This window comes from Hemibagrus wyckioides, linkage group LG06 (assembly GCF_019097595.1).
Source record: "Hemibagrus wyckioides isolate EC202008001 linkage group LG06, SWU_Hwy_1.0, whole genome shotgun sequence".
Lineage (NCBI taxonomy): Eukaryota > Metazoa > Chordata > Actinopteri > Siluriformes > Bagridae > Hemibagrus > Hemibagrus wyckioides.
Window position 1 is genome coordinate 23,045,089 of NC_080715.1, and position 21,833 is coordinate 23,066,921.

General features: G+C 40.4%; 1 protein-coding gene across 1 annotated transcript in view; it reads right to left on the reverse strand.

Annotated features, from left to right (window-relative positions):
• The window catches only part of man1a2 (mannosidase, alpha, class 1A, member 2), a 64,423-nt gene that overhangs the window by 41,536 nt on the left and 1,054 nt on the right, over window positions 1-21,833 (reverse strand). Inside the window, exons 2-3 of the mRNA XM_058391369.1 lie at window positions 20,926-21,410; window positions 2,774-3,032 (exon numbers count right to left, since the gene is read on the reverse strand). Coding sequence (XP_058247352.1) covers window positions 2,774-3,032; window positions 20,926-21,236 — 570 coding nt within the window. The 5' untranslated portion in view covers window positions 21,237-21,410. The remainder of the gene's footprint in view (window positions 1-2,773; window positions 3,033-20,925; window positions 21,411-21,833) is intronic.

Consider the following 21,833-nt stretch of genomic DNA (forward strand, 5'->3'; position numbering starts at 1 on the left):
TTTTTCTTAACCTTACCAACAGCGATGCTGTATTTTTTCTGGCCCTTCTTCAGTCTACGACTTACAACACGGAGAAAAAAAATCAGCATAGATAAAACAAATGAAAGTAATATGAACTACATTGACAGTTAAGAAAAGTCTCTTCAAGAGATTTTCCTCCTATTTGCATCAACTATTACACCATTTAAAATCAAATCAAAGTCCCGTGAACTCTTGTATAAGCCGTGGTTCAGCTGCATGATAGAATCGCTGATGAGGTGAAAGCACAGTGGGTGCTCACCGCTTCTGCTCTGCTTACACTGAAGTGTCAAACAGGCGTAGGGGCGCTGCAGGTTACAGGTACCCTAGTGCTCAACAATAGCGGCTATCTAAAATAACCACGGTTAGATCAAAACACCGTGATCAGACGGTTACTTCTACGTGACGGTTCAGACGGTTAATCGTGACAGGCTTACCAACAGCTGTGTAAGCAAAGTGGTTCTGAGGGGGCAAGAGGTGAAAACAAGTGAAGATCTGAAATGGTTCATCTCAGGGGGGTTCAGAGATTAATTAGGACCCACCCATATATCTTGTTAATCACTAAGTAGACAGATATCTGGGAATAGGAAAGTTCATCGGATTGGATTGGAAGTTGAAAGGACGGGTTCTCTTCTGAGCCTGGTTCCTCTCAAGGTTTCTCCCTCATATCATCACAGGGAGTATTTCCTTGCCACCGTCGCCAGACTTGCTCATTAGGAATAAAATAGGGATAAAATAGTTTAATAATTTCGTTTAATAATTTTTTTTTCCTTTCTATGTTTCTCTTCTTTTGTAAAGCTGCTTTGAGACGATGTCCATTGTAAAAGGTGCTGTACAAATAAACTGAATTGAACTGAAAGTGCTATGGGTATGTATACTTTGTTAGAGAAGCCAAATAACATTAAAAAAAAAAAAAAAAAAAGTCATCCACAATGTAGCGTGGCTTATTTATCGCTGTCAGCTACCAAGACAGTGGTGCTAAAACAATGTACTGTCGCTAACTGCAGTACTTAATGTACCAAATAATGTGTTTGCTCTGGCTTCTCCTTCAGCCAGTAGAAGCTTGATTTCATTTGCTGTTTTTGTTTTTTCTTTTGGCACCAGAATCTGTTGTTTTCTTATTATTTTTATGCCACTTTGAATTTTAACAGAAAATGATCATGACTCATAACAGGCCATTTCTACTGTTCATGTCCAAAGGATATCTGGAGGTGGTACCTAGGTGGGGTTGATGTGCTCCATCAAGTGTAAAGGTTTTTTAAATAATAAACTGGCCACATGTAGGAAGAATGCAGGAATATTTTAGGTGTTTGTGCACCTTTTTCGCATTATCTTTAGTCTAATTTTTTAGTGGATTGCATTAGTATGTAAATAGACTCTAGCTGGAAAATTGAGAAACATTCGGTACTTCTTACAAGATATCAGTACCTTCATGTCTGAAACAGTCCAAAGGTCCAGATGATCTAAAGCACATTAGTTTACTTCACAAGAGCTCAAACATAAGAAGTGTGAACTTTTGGAATATTCAAAGTCCAGACCGAAACCTTAATGGAATGTGGCAAGACCTGAAACATGCACCCCATGTGCGAAGGCTTACAACAGCGCTGAAGCAGTTGTGCAAGTGGGAGTGGACCAGAATTCCTCCACGTCACTGTAATTAACAGCTACAGAAACTGGTTGGTTGCAGTTATTGTGGGTATAACCAGCCACTGAAAGGAAGGCTGCACACACCGGGGGGTGCGTTTCTTAATAAAGACATCACACTGTTGCATTTTTTGTTCCCTCGAGGACCCTTTAATGGATTATTACGTTCTGGTTTAAGATGTGATGTCAGGCAGTGTTGTACACAAATTCAGTGACCACATGAAAAGTATACATTAGAGTCTGGTACTGAAATATAAGTGTTCATACTGGGTCAGTGTAGAGGAAGTTTTTGTATTCAAGATTTGTATGTAGACAGTGTATCACTGTGCGTTTTATGCATCTGTAAGTGTTTTCCACTTGCACCTGCTTTTCACTACTTTGATATCATGACATGTTGATGCCCATGACACAAACAATGAGGAGAGTTAAGGTCCCCTTGTGAGCAGCAGATGGCCCTGCTGTGAGGCTTCCACTGAAACGGGGCAAGATGGACCATGCCCTACAGGACACTGCTGTTTATTTGTGTGCGTGTGTGCGCGTGTGCGCGTGTGTGTGCGCACACATCCACACATGTAAGACCCTGAGCGGTCAACATCCCACAGTGAATGGCAGATGTCCCTTCTGTGACCTACACAAACCTGAAGAGGGGGATAATTATAAACTGATCAGCATTCCCTCCTCCTACACCTGTATGTGTCATATGAGTGGTGTTCTGCTGCTCAGACAGATGGCTTTTCAGTAGCCTCTCACCCCATGATTCTATAACTCCAGTCTCTTTATGACTGAAGATATCCAGGCCATAATAAGGACAGGTTTGAAAGCCTGCTGTCCACTTCTTCTGGGTTTACAAGCCCACGGAATCACTTCATGACTACCTCAGGTAAAACATTTTGTGTTTGCAAAGAGTATATGCAAGTAAGAAGCATCAGTGACACATGTGATTACATTACCACAACATCTGACTTTCAGAGAGGAACATGGAGCTAACTTGATTTGTCAATTTAACTAAAACTTCCCATATAAATGTACAATATGGGAAGTACTGCTCCCAGTTCCTGGTTCTAGAGTTGCACCTAGACAGCTGCACATATTACACACACTCTACTCTCACCTCTCTGATCTTGTCTCGTTTCTCTTTAACATCAGGGTCTCCAGGGTCTCCATCATTGATGCCCACCAGTTTGGGCATGGGCACTGGGGGCAGAGGCTTTGGCCCATCCTTCTTTTTCAGGTCCTTCATCACCTTAGACTTTTCAGTCTGGATCTCTGCCCTCAGCTCATCTTTGGACTTGCGAAGCTTCTCCTTGGCCTCCTGCAGTGCACGTTCATGATCTGCCCGGATTTTACTGCGGAGGCTCTCCTCCTCTTCCCTAGAAGGGCACGAGCACAGCAGGGCACAGAGATTAGCAAAGAATGTCATCTTTTACACATTCACTCACTTCAAATGTTATGGTATCACAGAAAGACATAGTACCAAGATGTTCATATAAACATTTTTCTTGCGAAGACATGTCTATAACACAGCTGGAGCATGCCATGTTATTCCCCCTAGCCTAAGACCAACATATATCAGATAAAACCCTTAAATACATACAGACACCGTGTCTCATTTTGAAGAAAGTAGGGGCAGCACTCAAGCAATTTGAATGAGGAGCAACAAACATGCAAGAAAGGAGGAGTAAGTGTTTTTGCATACACTGGCACAGAAAGAGATATATGGAAATCAAGGTCACTTATTTCACTTATCAATAGTGAGCCAAGGCCATTATATCATTACTGAACAGTGCCTTTAAGATCTACAACATGGAACACCTGGACAGATATTTTTCCCTTCCATAGATTTCTCCTACTCACTGTTACTTCTAATCAAGGTAACTTAGACAAAATTGCAGTCTGGCTTATATGGTGAACCCAAATCACTGGTGAGCCGGAAACATACACAGATCAGGCATAACATTATGAGCACTGAGAGGTGAAGTGAATAAGACTGATTATCTCCTCATCATGGCACCTGTTAGTGGGTGGGATATATTAGGCAGCAAGTGAACATTTTGTCCTCAAAGTTGATGTGTTAGAAGCAGGAAAAATGGACAAGAGTAAGGATTTGAGAGAGTTTGACAAGGGCCAGATTGCGATGGCTAGACGACTGGATAAGAGCATCTCCAAAACTGCAGCTCTTGTGGGGTGTTCCCGTCTGCAGTGGTCAGTATCTATCAAAAATGTCCTTTAAGTCCTGTAAAACAGCCCTGCTTTGACAGGTCAGGGTTGTTTTGGCAGCAAAAAGGGGACCAACACAATATTAGGCAGGTGGTCATAATGTTATGCCTGGTCAGTGTACTTGAGTAACTTGCAAAACAAAAAAAAAAAGAAAAATCACAACAGACTGCCAACTATTCTGATAACTGATCCGTATTATCCAGCTTAAAATATGCAGTTTTTAATTACTATGCCCTCTAGTGTTAGCACATTTGCGAGTTTCATTTGAACAAACATGCAATTTGTAAGATATCAGTAACTCCTCAGCTTGTAGCGAAACGGCTTAATACTTGCTTTTAGAACAAATGTACAGTGCAAGGAGAACAGAAAGAGGTTCTGTAGTGTCAAGCCTCTAATCACACCTTCCTTCTGCGTGTTGTTAATACATGTCCTGAACTGAGAACAGGGGTGCTGAGGTTAAGTGGCTTTACCATAAACAGTTGTCAGTAATGCAGTTAGGTCGCAATAGATGATTTTGGACTCTAATGTTTCCAGTAAAAGACTTGATCAGGCTAAAAGGTCTCCACCGATGACGGTAAACACCAATAACCACCAGCATTACACTGGAGAGTCTGAGCCTAATGTGCACTCTCCGAGGACGCTGTATTATGTTCGACTACAAATCTCTTCTGAGCTGGCACTACTACGCTCCCTGATTGCCTTCATTTTTGTCTTGTACATTTCTGCCAGGTTCCTTCTTTGTTCTCCAGGCCCACTTGAGCATTACAGTCACTTCAAGCAAGTACTATGTTAAACACACAAATAGGAAAACATCGACAGCTTTCTGAATCAACTGGCCTAACAGACACACAGTGAGACCTGAGCAAATGCAAGGCTGCAATCACATGCAAAGCAATCACGCTACACATGGCAGCCTCAGCTTATACAGCAACTACATGCCATATTGAATATCATTCACACAGCCAAAAAAGCAACAAAAAAACCCCCCTGTAAACCCAGATGACCAGGAGAGCGGATGATTTATATTGGATTAGATCAGAGGCATGTGTGTCTTAGGGGACGGTGTTCAGTGCATAGCAGCATCTTTTACATTCATAGAAGATTTTTCCTGTTTGCTTCATGAGACACAGACTGTCTAAGCCAGTACCATTACTCAACCTCATCATTATGCTTAACTCAAGTCTAGTTTTCTGCCTTTCACAGTGAGAAGAGAGAGAGAGCAGGAGAAATCTATTTTTACTGTCAGGGAGAGTCATGCTTTTCAAGACTATTAGGGGTGATGGGGGTTATTGGAGAGGGGGGGAGTATCATCACTGATACTCTGAAAGGGGACAGGCTTTAAACAAAGCACTTAGATACTCTGAAATATGTAAGATTTGGTAATATTCTATTACTCCTGGATAAAATGCAGCGATTTGCAAGCATCTGAATGTTTACTAACTACAATATGAAAGAGATACGCAACATCAAGGATTATACTAACTGAAAAGAATGAAGTTATTATGAAACCTAGTGATTGTGTGTAAATAACTGTGTTGCAAATGGACTAGTTTAATTAAGTTAAAACAACTGCAATTAAAATGTCTTTCAACAGTCTGTGATATGAATTGAAATCCTTTCCAGAAAAGACGAAAAGCTTCTTCTATCAGAAGCTCACACAGGTGGTGGTGTGTCCTGAGGATTTCATGGTCAGTGGATTTACAGGGACTCTGGTTTACAGGAACGGCTTTGCTTTGAAAATGGCAGGGGCAAACAATAAAGGCAAACAAAAATGAAAAGAAAGATCCCTGAGTGGCCAAACACAAGAGCATGCTATCCAAGTCGGAGGGACGTACTCGGCCTCCTGTCAGTCAAAGCGACAATAACAAATTGTGGGTGTATGTGAACTCATACATGTGCAGACGGCACTTCGTCTGCAGCAATATCACAGATGCAAACAAAAAAACAACAACAAAAAAAGCACAGCTAGCTGGCTTTGCATGTCTCAGAGGAAGCGCCCTCACCCGTTTGTAGTTAATTGTTGGGTTGGCAGAAAAATAAAGGTAATAAAAGAACGTATACACATGCACCTATTTCAGACAAACATTAGCTTCATTTGGATGAGCTTAAGAGCACAGGTTTTAGAACAAGAACTTTCACACTGCAGAATTCACAGCAGACAAATCATCGTATTTAGGTGCACACCAGTTTGTACTTCAGCTGGTAGAATCTGTCTCCTGTGCTTGTTTATTTTCAGTGGGATGAAGAGTGGTGATGACATGATTCTGTTATTTCATCATATAAAGGCATAATTACCACCAAACAAGCTCAACATATTAATAGCATTGCCATAAAAGACATCTATGACGGTTCCACTTGAAATATTGAAAAGAACATGTTAATAATAAGGGACGATTGCATTAAATCCTGCAGTGAACGGCCATATCTCTGTGCTTATAGTGAAGGTGGAGAGTGGATTTTATATAGAAACAGAAACATCTCAATTGGCTCATCCTGTTTCTCATCACAGCAGCTGGCATCCAATAAAATGTGATTTGAAAAACGAACACAATCATAAAACACTTTATTATAATCAGTAACTACATAATAGGCATGAACTTTAATGCCTTACAGCAACCGGTTGCTCCGGCGTGGCTTGAAATCTATTGCTGGTAAATTCGGATAGACTGACGTGTGACCGCTGCTCATTTCATAGCCACTTCACACAGACTAACTGCTCCATGTTCATGTCGTTAACAGGATCCCTTAAAAATGCCATTACTCACTGCTAGTTTGCTCTCTCGGTACAGAGTACGCTGGGGTAAGAACACACCACACACCCATCTCAAGTGATGTTTGAAAGGCAAATATCAGAGACAGGACAGGGTGATGGGTAGTTCAGTCTCATTTATAAACTGGAAGATTTGTTGCCAAGCATCCCGGCATAAAAATCCATTTATTTGTTGGTGAAGGTTTGTAAATGATTCTCTAAAAATATTATCCGCAAACAGAGGGGAAATGCCTTCTCTTTTAGTAAGACAAATTAGATAGTCATGCAGCTACAACAGTAATAAACTTGACAATAATGGCCAGAAACTATTTATTCACTTGTACTGTGATCCTTTGTGCTCAGCAATATGAAAATGTATGGATGAATGCATTAAATGTAAACAACGAGGAGTTCAGGAGCTTGCTCAAAAAATTTGCTAAAGAGAGGCAGGAATGTGCTATTGAGAAGTTAGAATAATTTGGAACTTGAGGCCACAACATTATCTCCTTAATGATGCAGTGTGAGATGTTAAAAATGTTTAAACGCCATGAAGTCAAAGCAATCTGAACTTATTTCTTGTTTAATTCCATTCAATTTATTTGTATAGCTCTTTTAACAATGGACATTGTCTCAAATCAAAGTTTAACGTTAAGCTACTATTTTATTCCTAATAAGCAAGCCTGAGGCGAGGGAGGCATGGCAAAACTCCCTGAGATGATGTGAAGAAGAAACCTTAAGAGGAACCAGGCTCAGTTTTAATGATTGCTAAGCAAAGCAAAGCTACAAAAAAATGAGCATCGCTTAAATATCAAGAGGAATTACTGTATCTTTCTCTAAGACACGTATCCCTTCATGGTATTCAAGAGTGGCTTTGATAAAGTGCATGAGGGCATCTGACCTGAGCATGCAGAGGAGCATCACATAATGTGAGACCTCAGGGGTGTGTGTATGGGCTTCCATGCTCTAAACGTTGTTCAGGAGTGCAACTCACACCAATTCCACAACATCTTGAAAATAAAATCTGGCCTCGGGCTTTTTTTTTGCCCACAGCACAAGACAACAACCCATACTACAGCAAAAGCTGGTTATGTGAGAAAAACTACACTTTATGGACAAACATTTGTGGACACACCCATGTGTGCTTCCTGAACATTCCCATTCCAGCTTTATTCCTCTTTGCTGCTATAATAAACTCCATTTTTTTGGGAAGGCTTTCGATTAGATTTTGGACTGTGGCTGTGGGGATCTGTGGTCATTCACCTACATACAGATGAAACCAGATGTTTACATACACTGTATAAAAAGTACACCACCTTTTTTTTCCTCACTGTCTGACATTAAATCAGACTACATTTTTTAAGATAATTTTTTATTACTTTCTTCAAAGTCAAAGGTTTGCATACACCAAGATTCCCATGCCTTTAAACAATTTGGGAAAAGCCCAGATGATGATGACATGGATTTGGAAGCTTCTGATAGCTTAATTGACAACATTTGAGGTAATTGCATTCACAGCTATGGATGTATTTTAAGGAACACCTCAAACACACTGCTTCCCTGTGTGACTTTGTGGAAAAATCAAAAGAAATCAGTCAAGATATTAGCAAGAGAAGTGTGGACCTCCACAAGTCCGGTTCATCCTTGGCTACAATTTCCAGACGCCTGAAGGTGCCACGTTCATCTGTTCAAACAATTATACGCAAGTATAAACACCATGGGAATGTCCATCATACCGGACATGAAGGAGACGGGTTCTGCGTCCCAGAGATAAACATGGTTTGGTGCGAAATGTGCGTATAAACTCCAGAACAAAAGCAAAACACCTTGTGAAGATGCTGGCTGAACCTGGTAAGACTGTGTCATTATTCACAGTGAAATGAGTCCTGTACCGACATGGGCTGAAAGGCCACTCAGCCAGGAAGAAGCCATTACTCCAAAAGCAACATAAAAAGCCAGATTACAGTTTGCAGATGCACACAGGGACAAAGGGACCTTAATGTATGTCCTGTGGTCTGATGAAACTAAAATTGTTTGACCATAATGACCATTGACCATCGGAGGAAAAGGGGGGAAGTTTGCAAGCCTGAGAACACCCATCCCAACTGTGAAGTGCGAGAGTGGCAGCACCATGATGTGGGGGGTGTTTTGCTGCAGGAGGGACTGGTGCGTTTCACAAAATAGATGGCATCATGAGGAAAGATGTAGAAACATTATGTAGAAATATTGAAGCAAAATTTCAAAACATCAGCCAGAAAGTTAAAGCTTGGGCACAAATGGGTCTTCCAAATGGACAATGAACCTAAACATACCGCAAAATATTTACAAAGTGGCTTAAGCACAACAAAGTCAGTGTTTTGGAGTGGCCATCACAAAGGCCTGATCTCAATCCCATAGAAAACTTGTGGGCAGAGCTGAAAAGGTGTGTACAAGCAAACCTGACTCAGTTACACCAGTTCTGTCAGGAGGAGTGGGCCCAAATTCCAGCAAACTATTGTGAGAAGCTTGTGAAAGGATACCCAAAACATTTGGCCCAAGTCACACAGTTTAAATGCAATGCTCCCAAATACTAAGGAAATGTATGTAAACTTCTGACTTTGAAGAAAGTGATAAAAACTTTCTCTCTCTCATTATTCTGGCATTTAGAAAATAGAAATAATTTTGGTAATCCTAACTGACCTAAAACAGGAAAAGTTTATTCTGATTTAATGTCAGACAGTGAGGGGGGAAAAGGTTATGTGTCTTTTTATACAGTGTATGTAAACATCTGGTTTCAGCTATATGTACATGCACATGTGTGCTTTTCATGGCTACTATGTAAACTGCACGTACATGTTTCGGATTGCTTAATACTACGCATGTTGCATCAGTGTGGTCGAGTAATGAAAAACGTGTGTTTTTTCTCGTACACAGTCTAGAAAACAAAGCGGTGCATCCCATTCAATGTGTGAATTCATTTGACTTTTGTCAACTAATGTTTAATTATATATTACAAGTCAAACTACCTTCTTTGTGATAAAAATCTGTCTGACTAACTCTAGAAAGAAAGCAGGGCAATAATCCAGGTCAACATCTTACATTTCCATTATATGGACCATATAAAGGCTTTTTCTCCTCCTCCTTTTCCTCTTCTCTCTCTCTCTCTTGTATTCCCCAGAGGTGCTTGCTATCTCTTTTAGACAGCGCGCTGTGCAGCTGTTTGTTCCTGACTAAATCACTCTGAACCAGTGGGCGCTTGGGGAAAAATGCCTCATGGTATCAAATGATAAAGAAGCCTTTTAAGCAAACAGCACCGCAACTTAAGGGCTTTCTACTGACGTTCCACGTCATCTCTCCTTTCAGGCCACTCCTGCCTATTTCCATCTTCATCTCTGCATAATGAATAGTAGCTACACAAGAGACTATTTCTAAATACAAATGCAGTATAACAGCTAAAGAAATCTGAGAATACAACCCATGCAGTATTCTCAGATTTCCACAACTATGCAATCCACTTCACTTGTTGTTCTGCTTAGCTCACATGGACTTCCCCATTCTGCCCTGTGCATTCATCCCAGTCACTCCAAACAACTTAAAGCTAAAGTACACTGCTCTTACCTTGCAATTTGTCATTTTAAGCTGCATCATATCAATAGTTTAGTGTTTAGTTTAGTATGCAAGCTGATCAGCCATTCCCTTTGTGTTGCCAAAGCAGCTCTGATCCATCGACGCATGGACCCAACAAGTCATCTAGCCATCACAAGTTGCTCAGATCCTTACTCTTGCCTATTTTCCTCATTCCAACAAATCAACTTTAAGAACTGAATGTTCACTTGCTGCCTAATATACACTATATTGCCAAAAGTATTCGCTCACCCATCCAAATAATCAGAATCAGGTGTTCCAATCACTTCCATGGCCACAGGTGTATAAAATCAAGCACCTAGGCATGCAGACTGTTTTTACAAACATTTGTGAAAGAATGGGTCGCTCTCAGGAGCTCAGTGAATTCCAGCGTGGAACTGTGATAGGATGCCACCTGTGCAACAAATCCAGTCGTGAAATTTCCTCGCTCCTAAATATTCCACAGTCAACTGTCAGCTGTATTATAAGAACATGGAAGTGTTTGGGAACGACAGCAACTCAGCCACGAAGTGGTAGGCCACGTAAACTGACGGAGCGGGGTCAGCGGATGCTGAGGCGCATAGTGCGAAGAGGTCACCAACTTTCTGCAGAGTCCATCGCTACAGACCTCCAAACTTCATGTGGCCTTCAGATTAGCTCAAGAACAGTGCGCAGAGAGCTTCATGGAATGGGTTTCCATGGGCGAGCAGCTGCATCCAAGCCATACATCACCAAGTGCAATGCAAAGCGTCGGATGCAGTGGTGTAAAGCACGCCGCCACTGGACTCTAGAGCAGTGGAGACGCGTTCTCTGAAGTGACGAATCGCTCTTCTCCATCTGGCAATCTGATGGACGAGTCTGGGTTTGGCGGTTGCCAGGAGAACGGTACTTGTCTGACTGCATTGTGCCAAGTGTAAAGTTTGGTGGAGGGGGGATTATGGTGTGGGGTTGTTTTTCAGGAGCTGGGCTTGGCCCCTTAGTTCCAGTGAAAGGAACTCTGAATGCTTCAGCATACCAAGACATTTTGGACAATTCCATGCTCCCAACTTTGTGGGAATAGTTTGGAGCTGGCCCCTTCCTCTTCCAACATGACTGTGCACCAGTGCACAAAGCAAGGTCCATAAAGACATGGATGACAGAGTCTGGTGTGGATGAACTTGACTGGCCTGCACAGAGTCCTGACCTCAACCCGATAGAACACCTTTGGGATGAATTAGAGCGGAGACTGAGAGCCAGGCCTTCTCGTCCAACATCAGTGTGTGACCTCACAAATGCGCTTCTGGAAGAATGGTCAAAAATTCCCATAAACACACTCCTAAACCTTGTGGACAGCCTTCCCAGAAGAGTTGAAGCTGTTATAGCTGCAAAGGGTGGACCGACGTCATATTGAACCCTATGGATTAGGAATGGGATGTCACTTAAGTTCATATGTGAGTCAAGGCAGGTGAGCGAATACTTTTGGCAATATAGTGTATCTCACCTCTTGACAGGTGTCACTGTAACGAGATAATCCATGTTATTCACGTCACCCTTCAGTGCTTTTTAGGTCAGGTAAAGCTGAAAGTATGTAACATGGAACATCACTGTATGGATCCTATGTAGTTTCCTGCTTCATGCAAGTAACTTGGTTTGGGGCTTTCACTGACCAAAACAAAAAGAACCACCTGCTTTACATTGCAGGTGGTGTGGCAAGTGAGCTCAACCGCAAGAAAGTTTCTCACGAGGATGTGGCAGTCTCAGAGGTGAAGGTTTATTAAATTGTTTGATTTTTCTTAACAGTTGAATAACTATCACTAATATAACATCACTGGCTAATAACTTATGATCTTAATTTCACTGTTGAATAATAATAATATAAAAAAAAAAAATTGGCAATTGCAGCACTCATATTGCAGTGTGTCTATGCAGATGTAGTCAACCATGTAAATTAGTGAAATGTATGCAAGGATGCACACTGCTATTTAAATATGGAAATAGTTTTATGCATCTTGATGGGGTACTTTGCACTCGCATGGCTGCTGATATGTACACTTCTGTGTTGTTTTTATTTTAACACTTTACACTCACAAAGGTAGTTAAAGAAAAATAGACCTGCTCGGAGGACAAGGTTGTTTTTTCATTTGTCCTCTCATCTGATATTGTCTTTGTAATCAGGCCTCCATTATTAAACTAACAGCAAATACATGATGTAGAAGCTATAGTCTCTTGCTGTACTGTTTGTTGCTCTGGATTTGTGATAGCTTTTCTCTCATATGTTGGAGCTAGTGAGGTAGACTAGCATATTTTACTTTCCAATCACTGTCTGTTACTATCTACTATAAGCAGTTAAAACTTGCGGGCAGTACACAACTTAATGTATGTCATTAAGAGGTCAATAAAGGTTTAATAAATGCTCCGTGTTTTGGTCTGATTAAGGTCTTTGGGCAAGAAGGTGATTGATCCGGTCCATAAGACGGGCTGAAACAGCTGTTAATCAGTATTGTGTGTTAGTGTTGACAACAGCTCACACATCAATGAGGGTGATGATGTGGAGTAAGGCTAATACAGCCTGGGACAAAGTTAAGCACTTGCAAAGCCCCAGGAAAATTACATCTGCCCAAAAGTATGCATCAACAATTGATCAGCATAAATAAAAAGTACTGGATCATTTCACACCATGGGTATGAGAAAGTGTGGGCATATTTATAAGAACACACACAAACAAATTTGGATCCTTTCCACCGACCACAACAATACACACATTGCAACTACTTAATGAACAACATCTTTCCCATGACTGCTCATTCTCTGGTTAAGCACAGACATGCTTATATATTTCATTATGCTTTAGCACAATACAACCAACAAACTCGCACACTGCAATCTCTAGACATAAGCCGTACTCACATCTGTCTTTTCCTCCCATACATTGATGCATGTGTATGAGGTGGAGGAGTTTGCAGCTTTGTTTGTGTGTTTTACATAAGCACTAACCCTCTGATTTAAAGCAGTCATTATGATATGGTTCGGTTTCAATTTAGGCAGAAAGGGATTTTTTAGATGGCTTTACCTCGGTGAAATGCTGACACTTCAACAGGTCTACACATGCTACTCTACTGGAAAAACCTCCTCGGTCCACCTGCTACAGAGTTCCACATCACCACTCCTGATCTACCCGTTTTTCACTTTATTTTTGCACTGGAAGGATCGACAAACATGGTGAAACATCTTGGAGTGTGTGCAGTAATTCCATAAAATCCTCTGAAATTGCATAGCACAGAATTCACAGGGTTTTATACATTAGATGTTCCCACTTTACACAACAGCACTGCTGATAGAACACCTTTGGGATGAATTAGGGCTGGAACTAAGGGGCCAAGCCAAATCCCTGAAATCAGTGATCTGGAGGAGTGTCCCAAAACCTTTGGCAATATAGTGTACATAATTAACTTTGTGGTTGTTACTTACCAATACGTCAACCAAAATCAAACACTTTTCAAAATACAGCTCATAAATACAAGAGCAAGTCATATGCAAGAGCTACAGCTAAAGTGTTGAATTCCCTTAAGGTTAAACTTATTCATTTTCTCAGAGGTTTTATGCTTATATGTGAGAGAAACCCATTTCGTTTTTACAGAGCTGATTTTATTAATATCATTCTTTGTTAATCTCCAGATCCTGCTTGTTTATTTTAATTGTATGCATCTCTCAGTCAGCAGTTTCCTGTTTACTAGCTAAATCCCATGTCATAACTTTAATGTCATATGACTATGTAGTAACAGCAAAGTGGAGCAGCCTGGAGAAGAGCGGCACATAAAAACCTAATTACACGCTCCTCCCTCTGATCCCATTAAATGCTCACATCACATCCTCACCCTGTTCTGTTCTGTTTACATGTGCTGAACTGGGGAGTACAACACACATTTGACATCATTTTGCAAACAAAGCACGGACAAGAACCACTACAGCTTCAGAACATACCAACTTCCACGATGGCTAAAATGCCCTCATACACTGGTACATGATCATGATAAATCATTATCAGAGGCAATATGCCTCCAACAACTCCAAAACTATAACCATTAATCCTTAACTGAGACATTATTACACATTATTATGCACAAATATCTACACATACTGTGCTTAAATGAGAAAAATAGTTGCATTGCTACCTCAGTGCCTCACTGCACGAGTCTCTATACATCCAGTGAGCTAAAACGTGTGCTGTGGATTTAGATAAATACTCTGTATTCAAAATGCGTGTGTGGGGGGCTGTTTTTTTTTCCTGTTAGTGCTATCTCCATTAGTGCACAATGGCTCGGCAGTCTGACAAACTCCACCAAGCAAAACGCTCCATCTGCCTCTGAACATTCCGAACATATGCATTCTTATACAACGGTTAGCCGCGGTCCGCTAATTTGTCAAGCGTGCTTATATTTATTATAACCGTACTGGGAAGTGTACATCACGTCACTCATTTGTGTTCAAAACATACAATTCCATTGACTAGTTATAATGACTATCAGTGAAGATGGCAAACTATAACTTTCATGAAAGTAACTTTTGACTTATGAAATCTTCTCAAATGAAAAAAAAAAGGAGGAAGGGACTCCAGTTTTACCAGATGCACCTTTAATGGTGATGTACAAATCAATGTGAGTGAGAGAGCGAGCGAGTCAGCTGAAGAGCTATAACATGAGCGTTGCTTCTTCAGGATTCATTTCCACTAATGAAGCAAAAATAAACAAAACATTTGGTTGTATTAAGTCTGAAAGGTCAGCTACTCAGTATTCAATTTTTGTTAGCAGAGCTGTTGTATAAAAGCACTACTGCATTCGTAATCGTGCTAATATTCAGGTTAACCACATTCTTGCTCGTGTTATATGGATCAAATGTGTATACTAAGACCTCCACGTCTAATGATTATAACAGGAATCACCTCCTATATCTATCTCCAGTACGAGTGTCCCAGGCCCCCAGTTAAACCCTTTAACTCATTCATTGAATCCCGTCCAGTGCCACGGACTTTAATTAGATATTTGGGTCATGCCAGAATATAAAACCAGACCAAACAATAGAGCAATAAAACTTCAGTTTCAAATCTGCTTACTGTACACTACAGTCTGGCTACAACTAGTAGATGCATGGTTCAGCAGTACAGAGGCTGCACTTTTTTTTTTTTGAACATTTCCTTCCCTTGCATCATAGTAATATAGCATCTCAAGAGACCAACTAGACCAGGCATTCTGACTAACTTGCAGGGACCACTTAAGGGAGGAAAAGATTTCTGTCAAAAGATGTAAGGCTCGGTTTAGCAATGCTACAAGACCACAACCTCCTGTAAACTCACTGGATTTCAGCTTTGCTCCAGTAAGCTTGGGGATACACCTTTATCTTAAACCTGTTTACCTCAGGTCTTCTTTTCTTCACTTTCTCTCTGGAGTAGCTTTGGCAGGTGTGAGCTAACTCAATTAGCGAGATCTTCATAAGGCTATCTGAGGACTTCAAGATACGCAGAGCATCTGGCGCACACGGCTACATATGCTCACTTTCTATTTATTTAACGAACTGATTTAGAGAAGGATTTTATGTTCTGCAGGACGTTATTACAAACAGGTAATCATTTGTAACACTGGCTGGGCTGTGTACCCATCCCTTTAATTCTGCGTTAAAGCATTCGAGAATTAGTAAAATAATATCCGCTGAGGAATTCTTGCCTCTGGATTAGTAAAGTCTTAGGGGGGGAAGAAAGAAACACTAATCAAATAAAGAAATCCAGAGAAAACGTCCCTACTGATAAAGCACTTACTGAATCGCAATTTCTTAATACATAAAATATCAATAGGTTTAAGCATTTCTGATAAAGAACATTAACAAATCAATGAACAATTATTTAAACAAACATTATAACAGTTCTAGATTGGCTGTACATGTACATCTCTATAAATAAATAACTAACAGTAACTGAACCACTCTCGTTCTTTAAAAATGGAAGCAGGGGTTGTATTGCTTCAGGAGATCAGCAAGAACAGATGAGATACATCAGTGAGAGTGTTGGAGATCTGTATTTCTAACTCTGTGCTGCTGTCATAAGGTGAATTTCCCCTCTATCTAATTATCCATCCATCCATCGTTATCAGGCAGTGAATAAACATGGAAAGTTTGTGATGTTAATACTGTAGCTAACACTGGCATTAAATCATGTAACACTTAATATTATTAACATTAGTTATCTACATACAGTATGCATAAAAACTGGACCTTCCATGTGTGTGTGTGTGTGTGTGTGCCTTGTTTAAATTCCAAAGGTGAAAATCTGACAAACAAAATAGACAAAACATTTATATAAAACAATAAAACACCTAAAAATCATGAGGCCCTAATGCAGTCGTAGTATTTAAGAAGTCTCTTTCTCTACCGTGTATTAGTCATGTATCATGAGTGGAGTATTGATTAATGAGAGCTAGCCAGACCGAGCCTTTGAAAAGTATTTGATCTTACAAAACGAAGACGTTTCCTTCGGTTTTTGAGCAGCGCTCACTAAATGTCCTTCCAAATTGTCTTCATTCAGATCATGCAACCTGGAAGTAGCCTTGGAAGTGAAAGTCATGCTGAGCTGTAAATGTAATGCAGGACTGTAGAGAGTTTTGCAAGCTACAATTTCAAAGCTTTGATGCCCCGTGTCTCAAAGGCGATTCTGAAAGAGTCAGAGGTTGTGTTTACACTGAGCTGAATCTACACAATTGAAATGTAAATTCAAGCAAAGTCAGCTGCTCCCAGTGTAACTGACAATACAACATCACAGCACCTGACTGCCAGCGCAAGCCTTCTGATTTATGAAGCAACATGAGCGAACGGGGCAGCTACGTGATCTACGCCGGTTCTTGTGGAAACGGCAAACTCTTTATTTTAGCTGCAACTGTTTTCATGTGATTCCACAATAATATATTTCCACATAAATGTATGTAATCGGTAAAGCTGCACACATCACAAACAAGTGGAACACCACTATAATTACTGCACCACCATGTTTCATTTCTTGTCCTGATGAAAGGCTTTGGCCTGAAAACTAATTGTAACTGTTTTGTCACAGCACACAGAAACCTTGTGCTATATTGATTTTCACTGCCTGCAATTTAGTATTTAAAAAAAAACTTGACAAATGATGTAATCGTGTGGAACTGCTAGCGTTAAAAAGACTAACAAGCAGGTCCTCCATGTGTGGTTTAAAAAGAGAATAAGAGAACGCCGATATGAGATGTACAGTAGAAACTCTCAAAAAACCTAGTTTGATATTGGATTTTGAAGCGATCCTTTAGAAATGCACAGTTTTAAACAAATCACTAAACCTTTTCGGTACAATCCTTTCACTAACTGCATGCCTAGTGTCCACATGGCTGACATATTTTTACAGTTCTGCTCTCGAAGTGTGTTACGGTTGATGGGTCTTGCTACATAATATGATGTAAAATCATTAGCCACAGCTCACTAGTCATTCACAAAGTTTTTTGTTATTTATAATCAGCTATTACGAGCAAAATGTTTGATATATTTGCATTATTTAATGTTTATGTATTTTAGTCACATTCAATGATGATCGTCATAACATGCATGTGCATAATAATACTATAATAAGAGTGGAATAAAGTATATATAAAAAATGTAATATCAGTAATTTTATGAGAATCAAACAGCCGATATTTACATAGACAAAAACCTGCAGTCACAGAGCCTGCAAGAGATGGCATAACCTGGACCAGACCACAGAACTGACCACAGCACCGACCAGTGCCTGGAGCGTGTGAGATCAGACAATGTTCTTGTGTTTCTGCCTGCAGAGCTCAGGCCAGGATGAGCTAATCTCTGCGGGTCATGAATGAAAGCAGATGACCAGGCAGCAAAATACATTATTCATGATCAGCGACTCTACTACTGTAAACTCACTAACGCAGCCTTGCTGAAACACACACACACAGGCATGAGTAAGCATTCGGACATCTTCCTGCACAACTGCAAGCAAGTTTATTATCCATTATTTCTACTTTATCTGTTACAGCATGACAATGGACATGCATAATCTTGGGCCTGAACACCAAACAGTGCAGTTGTTAACAGATTAAAGTCCACTGTGTTAGAGGATCATCAGTGGAGAGGGTCAACGTGGCAATGCAATAAAGTAACAACCCAACACAAAGCATTTACTACTAGTCATAATGTCTAGAAAAGATGTCTCTGTAAGAGCTGAATAAAACAATTAAAAAGGAAATCTTAATATTTCTGGAAAAACAGCACTAAGACCTGAGTGGAGAAGACTCAGCTCAGCTCTTCACACTTACTGAAAAAGCTCTGCTTATTATACAGGAAGTGGTTATGTCTTCTTCTCTTTTTTTTTTTTTAACCTATTGCCATGCTGAAATGACTATGCATTAACTACATGAGAGAATTACATAAAGTGAGCATGCAAGAACATGCACTTATACATAATCTTAGCCTTAAGAAAGTGCTCTGCAGCATATTTATGGCTCATTCAAAGAACCTGACCAGGGAAGAAAAGTGCTATTATTATTGATCTTACAACATTACCTACACCAGCGCAAGTCCAGATTGTAGCATCTGGCAGGGAAGCCTTTCAGCACAAGCCTGCCAGCAGCACTGAGCTTCACAGAGAGAGAATAAAAGCCCTCACCCTCGTTTAGATGTGTTATACATCCTGTTCTTTGATACACGCGCTTGCAATATGCCTTGCAATATATTAATACCATGCTGAACCTTTGATGTGTACAAGCACACAAAGCCTGCATTATTCTGAAATTAATGATTTCTGTTAGTTGGACTGTGCAAGGTGCTGTGACGGATCAAAACTCAGCACCGCAATGCTCTTCTGAATTTCAGTGACCTTTTCCGATCATTATTCCCCACACTGTACGAGTCAATCCCAACAAAACCTTAGACAGATTCTATAACAGACTCTGTGATAACGTGCGTTTTCCATCTCGGATAGTGATTGAAGAAAATTACAGCATTTTGCTTACATCTTCAATCAGCATGGTCAAAACAGAAAATGGGGTCACGGAAACAAAAAAGAAAAGTCCTCTATATAATATGCCTGTTGAAAACGTGATGAATAATTTATAGCAGTTTGGTTGCACAAAAAAAGGACAACAAAAAGGAAAGCTAATTCTATAGTATGATTTATGGAATGAGAAAACGGGAAGCTGTAATTCGTCCCCGTTTCTTTCCGTGCTACATCCCTTTATAAAAATGAGCTCTATGTATAATGCCTGTCGTGATACAGCAGGAATGAGACGTCAGAGAGACATTCTCCCTGCTGCCAGTTTTTCCCAACAAGCCACATTTCGTCATTTCCACCATCGTATCTGAAGCTGTACCATAAATTTCGCATCGTCCTATTAGTGTTTTTTTGCTGCATGCCATAACAGCAGTCACACTGTCTTTGGTCACTGTGGCATTAAATCAGCTGCTGGTCAGCATCTCTAATCTCAACTCCAGAATAAAGAACTCTTTTACAGTGGGTGAGTTTTGTGAAGGCCTACTTTAGTAGTATTAGTCATAATAGCCAGACAAACAAAATTTTAACGAATCTGGTCACAGACCATTATTTTTTTCTATTAAGAAAAATAAATAGTTGGCATTTAAAAAGCCTTGTAGATACACAATATTGCAAAAGGTTTTGGGACACCCCTCCAAATCATTGAATTCAGGTGTTGTTTTTCAGGGGTTGGACTCTGCCCCTTAGTTCCAGTGAAAGGAACTTTTAATGCTTCAGCATACCAAGATATTTTAGACAATCTGATGCTCCTAACTTTGTGTGAACTGTTTGGGGATGACCCCTTCCTGTTCCAACATGACTGCACACCAGTGCACAAAGCAAGGTCCATAAAGACATGGATGAGTGAGATTCATGTGGAGGAACTTGACTGGACTGCACACTGGTCCTGCCTCAACACCTCAACCTGATAGAACACCTCTGAGATCATTTAGAGCGGAGACTGCGAGCCAGGCCAAAACTGGGACGCCTGATTTTACATGTAAATGAATATACTATGGAGTTGGCCCATCATTTGCAGCTATAACAGCTTCAACTCTTCTGGGAAGGCTTTCCACAAGGTTTAGGAGTGTGTCTGTGGGAATTTTTGACCATTCCTCCAAACTTGAGCATCAAATTGTCTAAAATGTCTTGGTATGCTGAAGCATTAAGAGTTCCTTTCACTGGAACTAAGGGGCCAAGCCCAACCCCTGAATTCAATTATTTGGACTGTCCCAAAACTTTTGGCAATATAGCGTATACTTGACTATGCATATTAAATACTTGTCTGTTGGAATGTGGAGTGACAAAGAGGCCCACATACAGAAAAGTCAGCACACAGGAAATAATAGTTAATAGTGTGGAAATTTCCACCCTCACCACAAAAACTGGTTAGTTTTATCCACAAACTCGGTGTCATAAGCACTAGAAAGACATGCACCTGTATTGCACCATCAGTACATTTCCATGTACGTCAGGTCTGCTTGCTCATTCCTGTATCTAAAATTGAACAGCATGTTAAAAAAAAAGTCCACCAATCTAATCAAACCATGTAAAGACCCAACAACGTCTAACAAAATCACACTACTCTGACCCATCACACACAAGCTGCTCTAGATGCAAAACATTTTTTAAAGAGACATTAAAAATAAATAAATAAAAATAATCTCACCTGTGTCGATGCTCATCGTGTACTCCTTGCCCGTGTATGACCTGCCCACTGCTATGTCGTCCTTCCTTCCCAGGCTCGATGTGCGGTATCAAAACATCCTCTAAACCCAAGTCAAAGCGCTTGTGCTTGGAACTGTCTGGAAGGAAGAAGAAGGCTCCAAAGCAAAGAGTTATAAAGGCACTGAGGATAAGGAGGAGGATAAACTTCTCTGAGAGCCTCAAGGTTGCTCTGTGGTGGGGAAACGACGAAGCACCTGGAGACAGAGTGGGTATCCTGCGCCCCGACAGTGGCAGAAGAGCTTGCGTGGTCATATTCTGATGTTCAGATATCAAACAGGGAATCTGGAGGGACAAATGTCAACGTTCTCTCATGTAGACCTCTTCTATTATCTCATTGCAGCAAACATGCTCCCAACTGCCGAAGCGAGGTGTACATCCTGGTCATGAAGAAGACTGCTTCCATCAGAGAACTTGCCTCATTTTGTTCTGGAAAGAAACAAAGTATATTTTAACACACGAGAAAGTGTAACTGACCTGGGGAGGCTGAATAAGCCAGCTTCAGTTTCCATGGCAATTTCAGGCTCTTAAAATGGGAAAGGTTTACCTACAATATCGCGCTGTAACTCTACCTAAAGATTGTTATCGAGGAACATTATAAGCAAGGAAGTAAGCAAATTTACACAAACAAAATAAATCTCGTCTTACTTGACAGTAGCCATGCAACCCTATCGCTACATGATATGCTAATTATTGCACGGATAGCAAGCTAATGTATAACCGAACAGGTTTTCAAATAACAGCCTGATAAACCTTTAAAAACTTTGTGTACATAAATGATCAGTATTTAATAATTCATTATAAACCATCACAACAGAGGTCCGGGTTTTTTCGTTTTTAAATCCTCCCAAT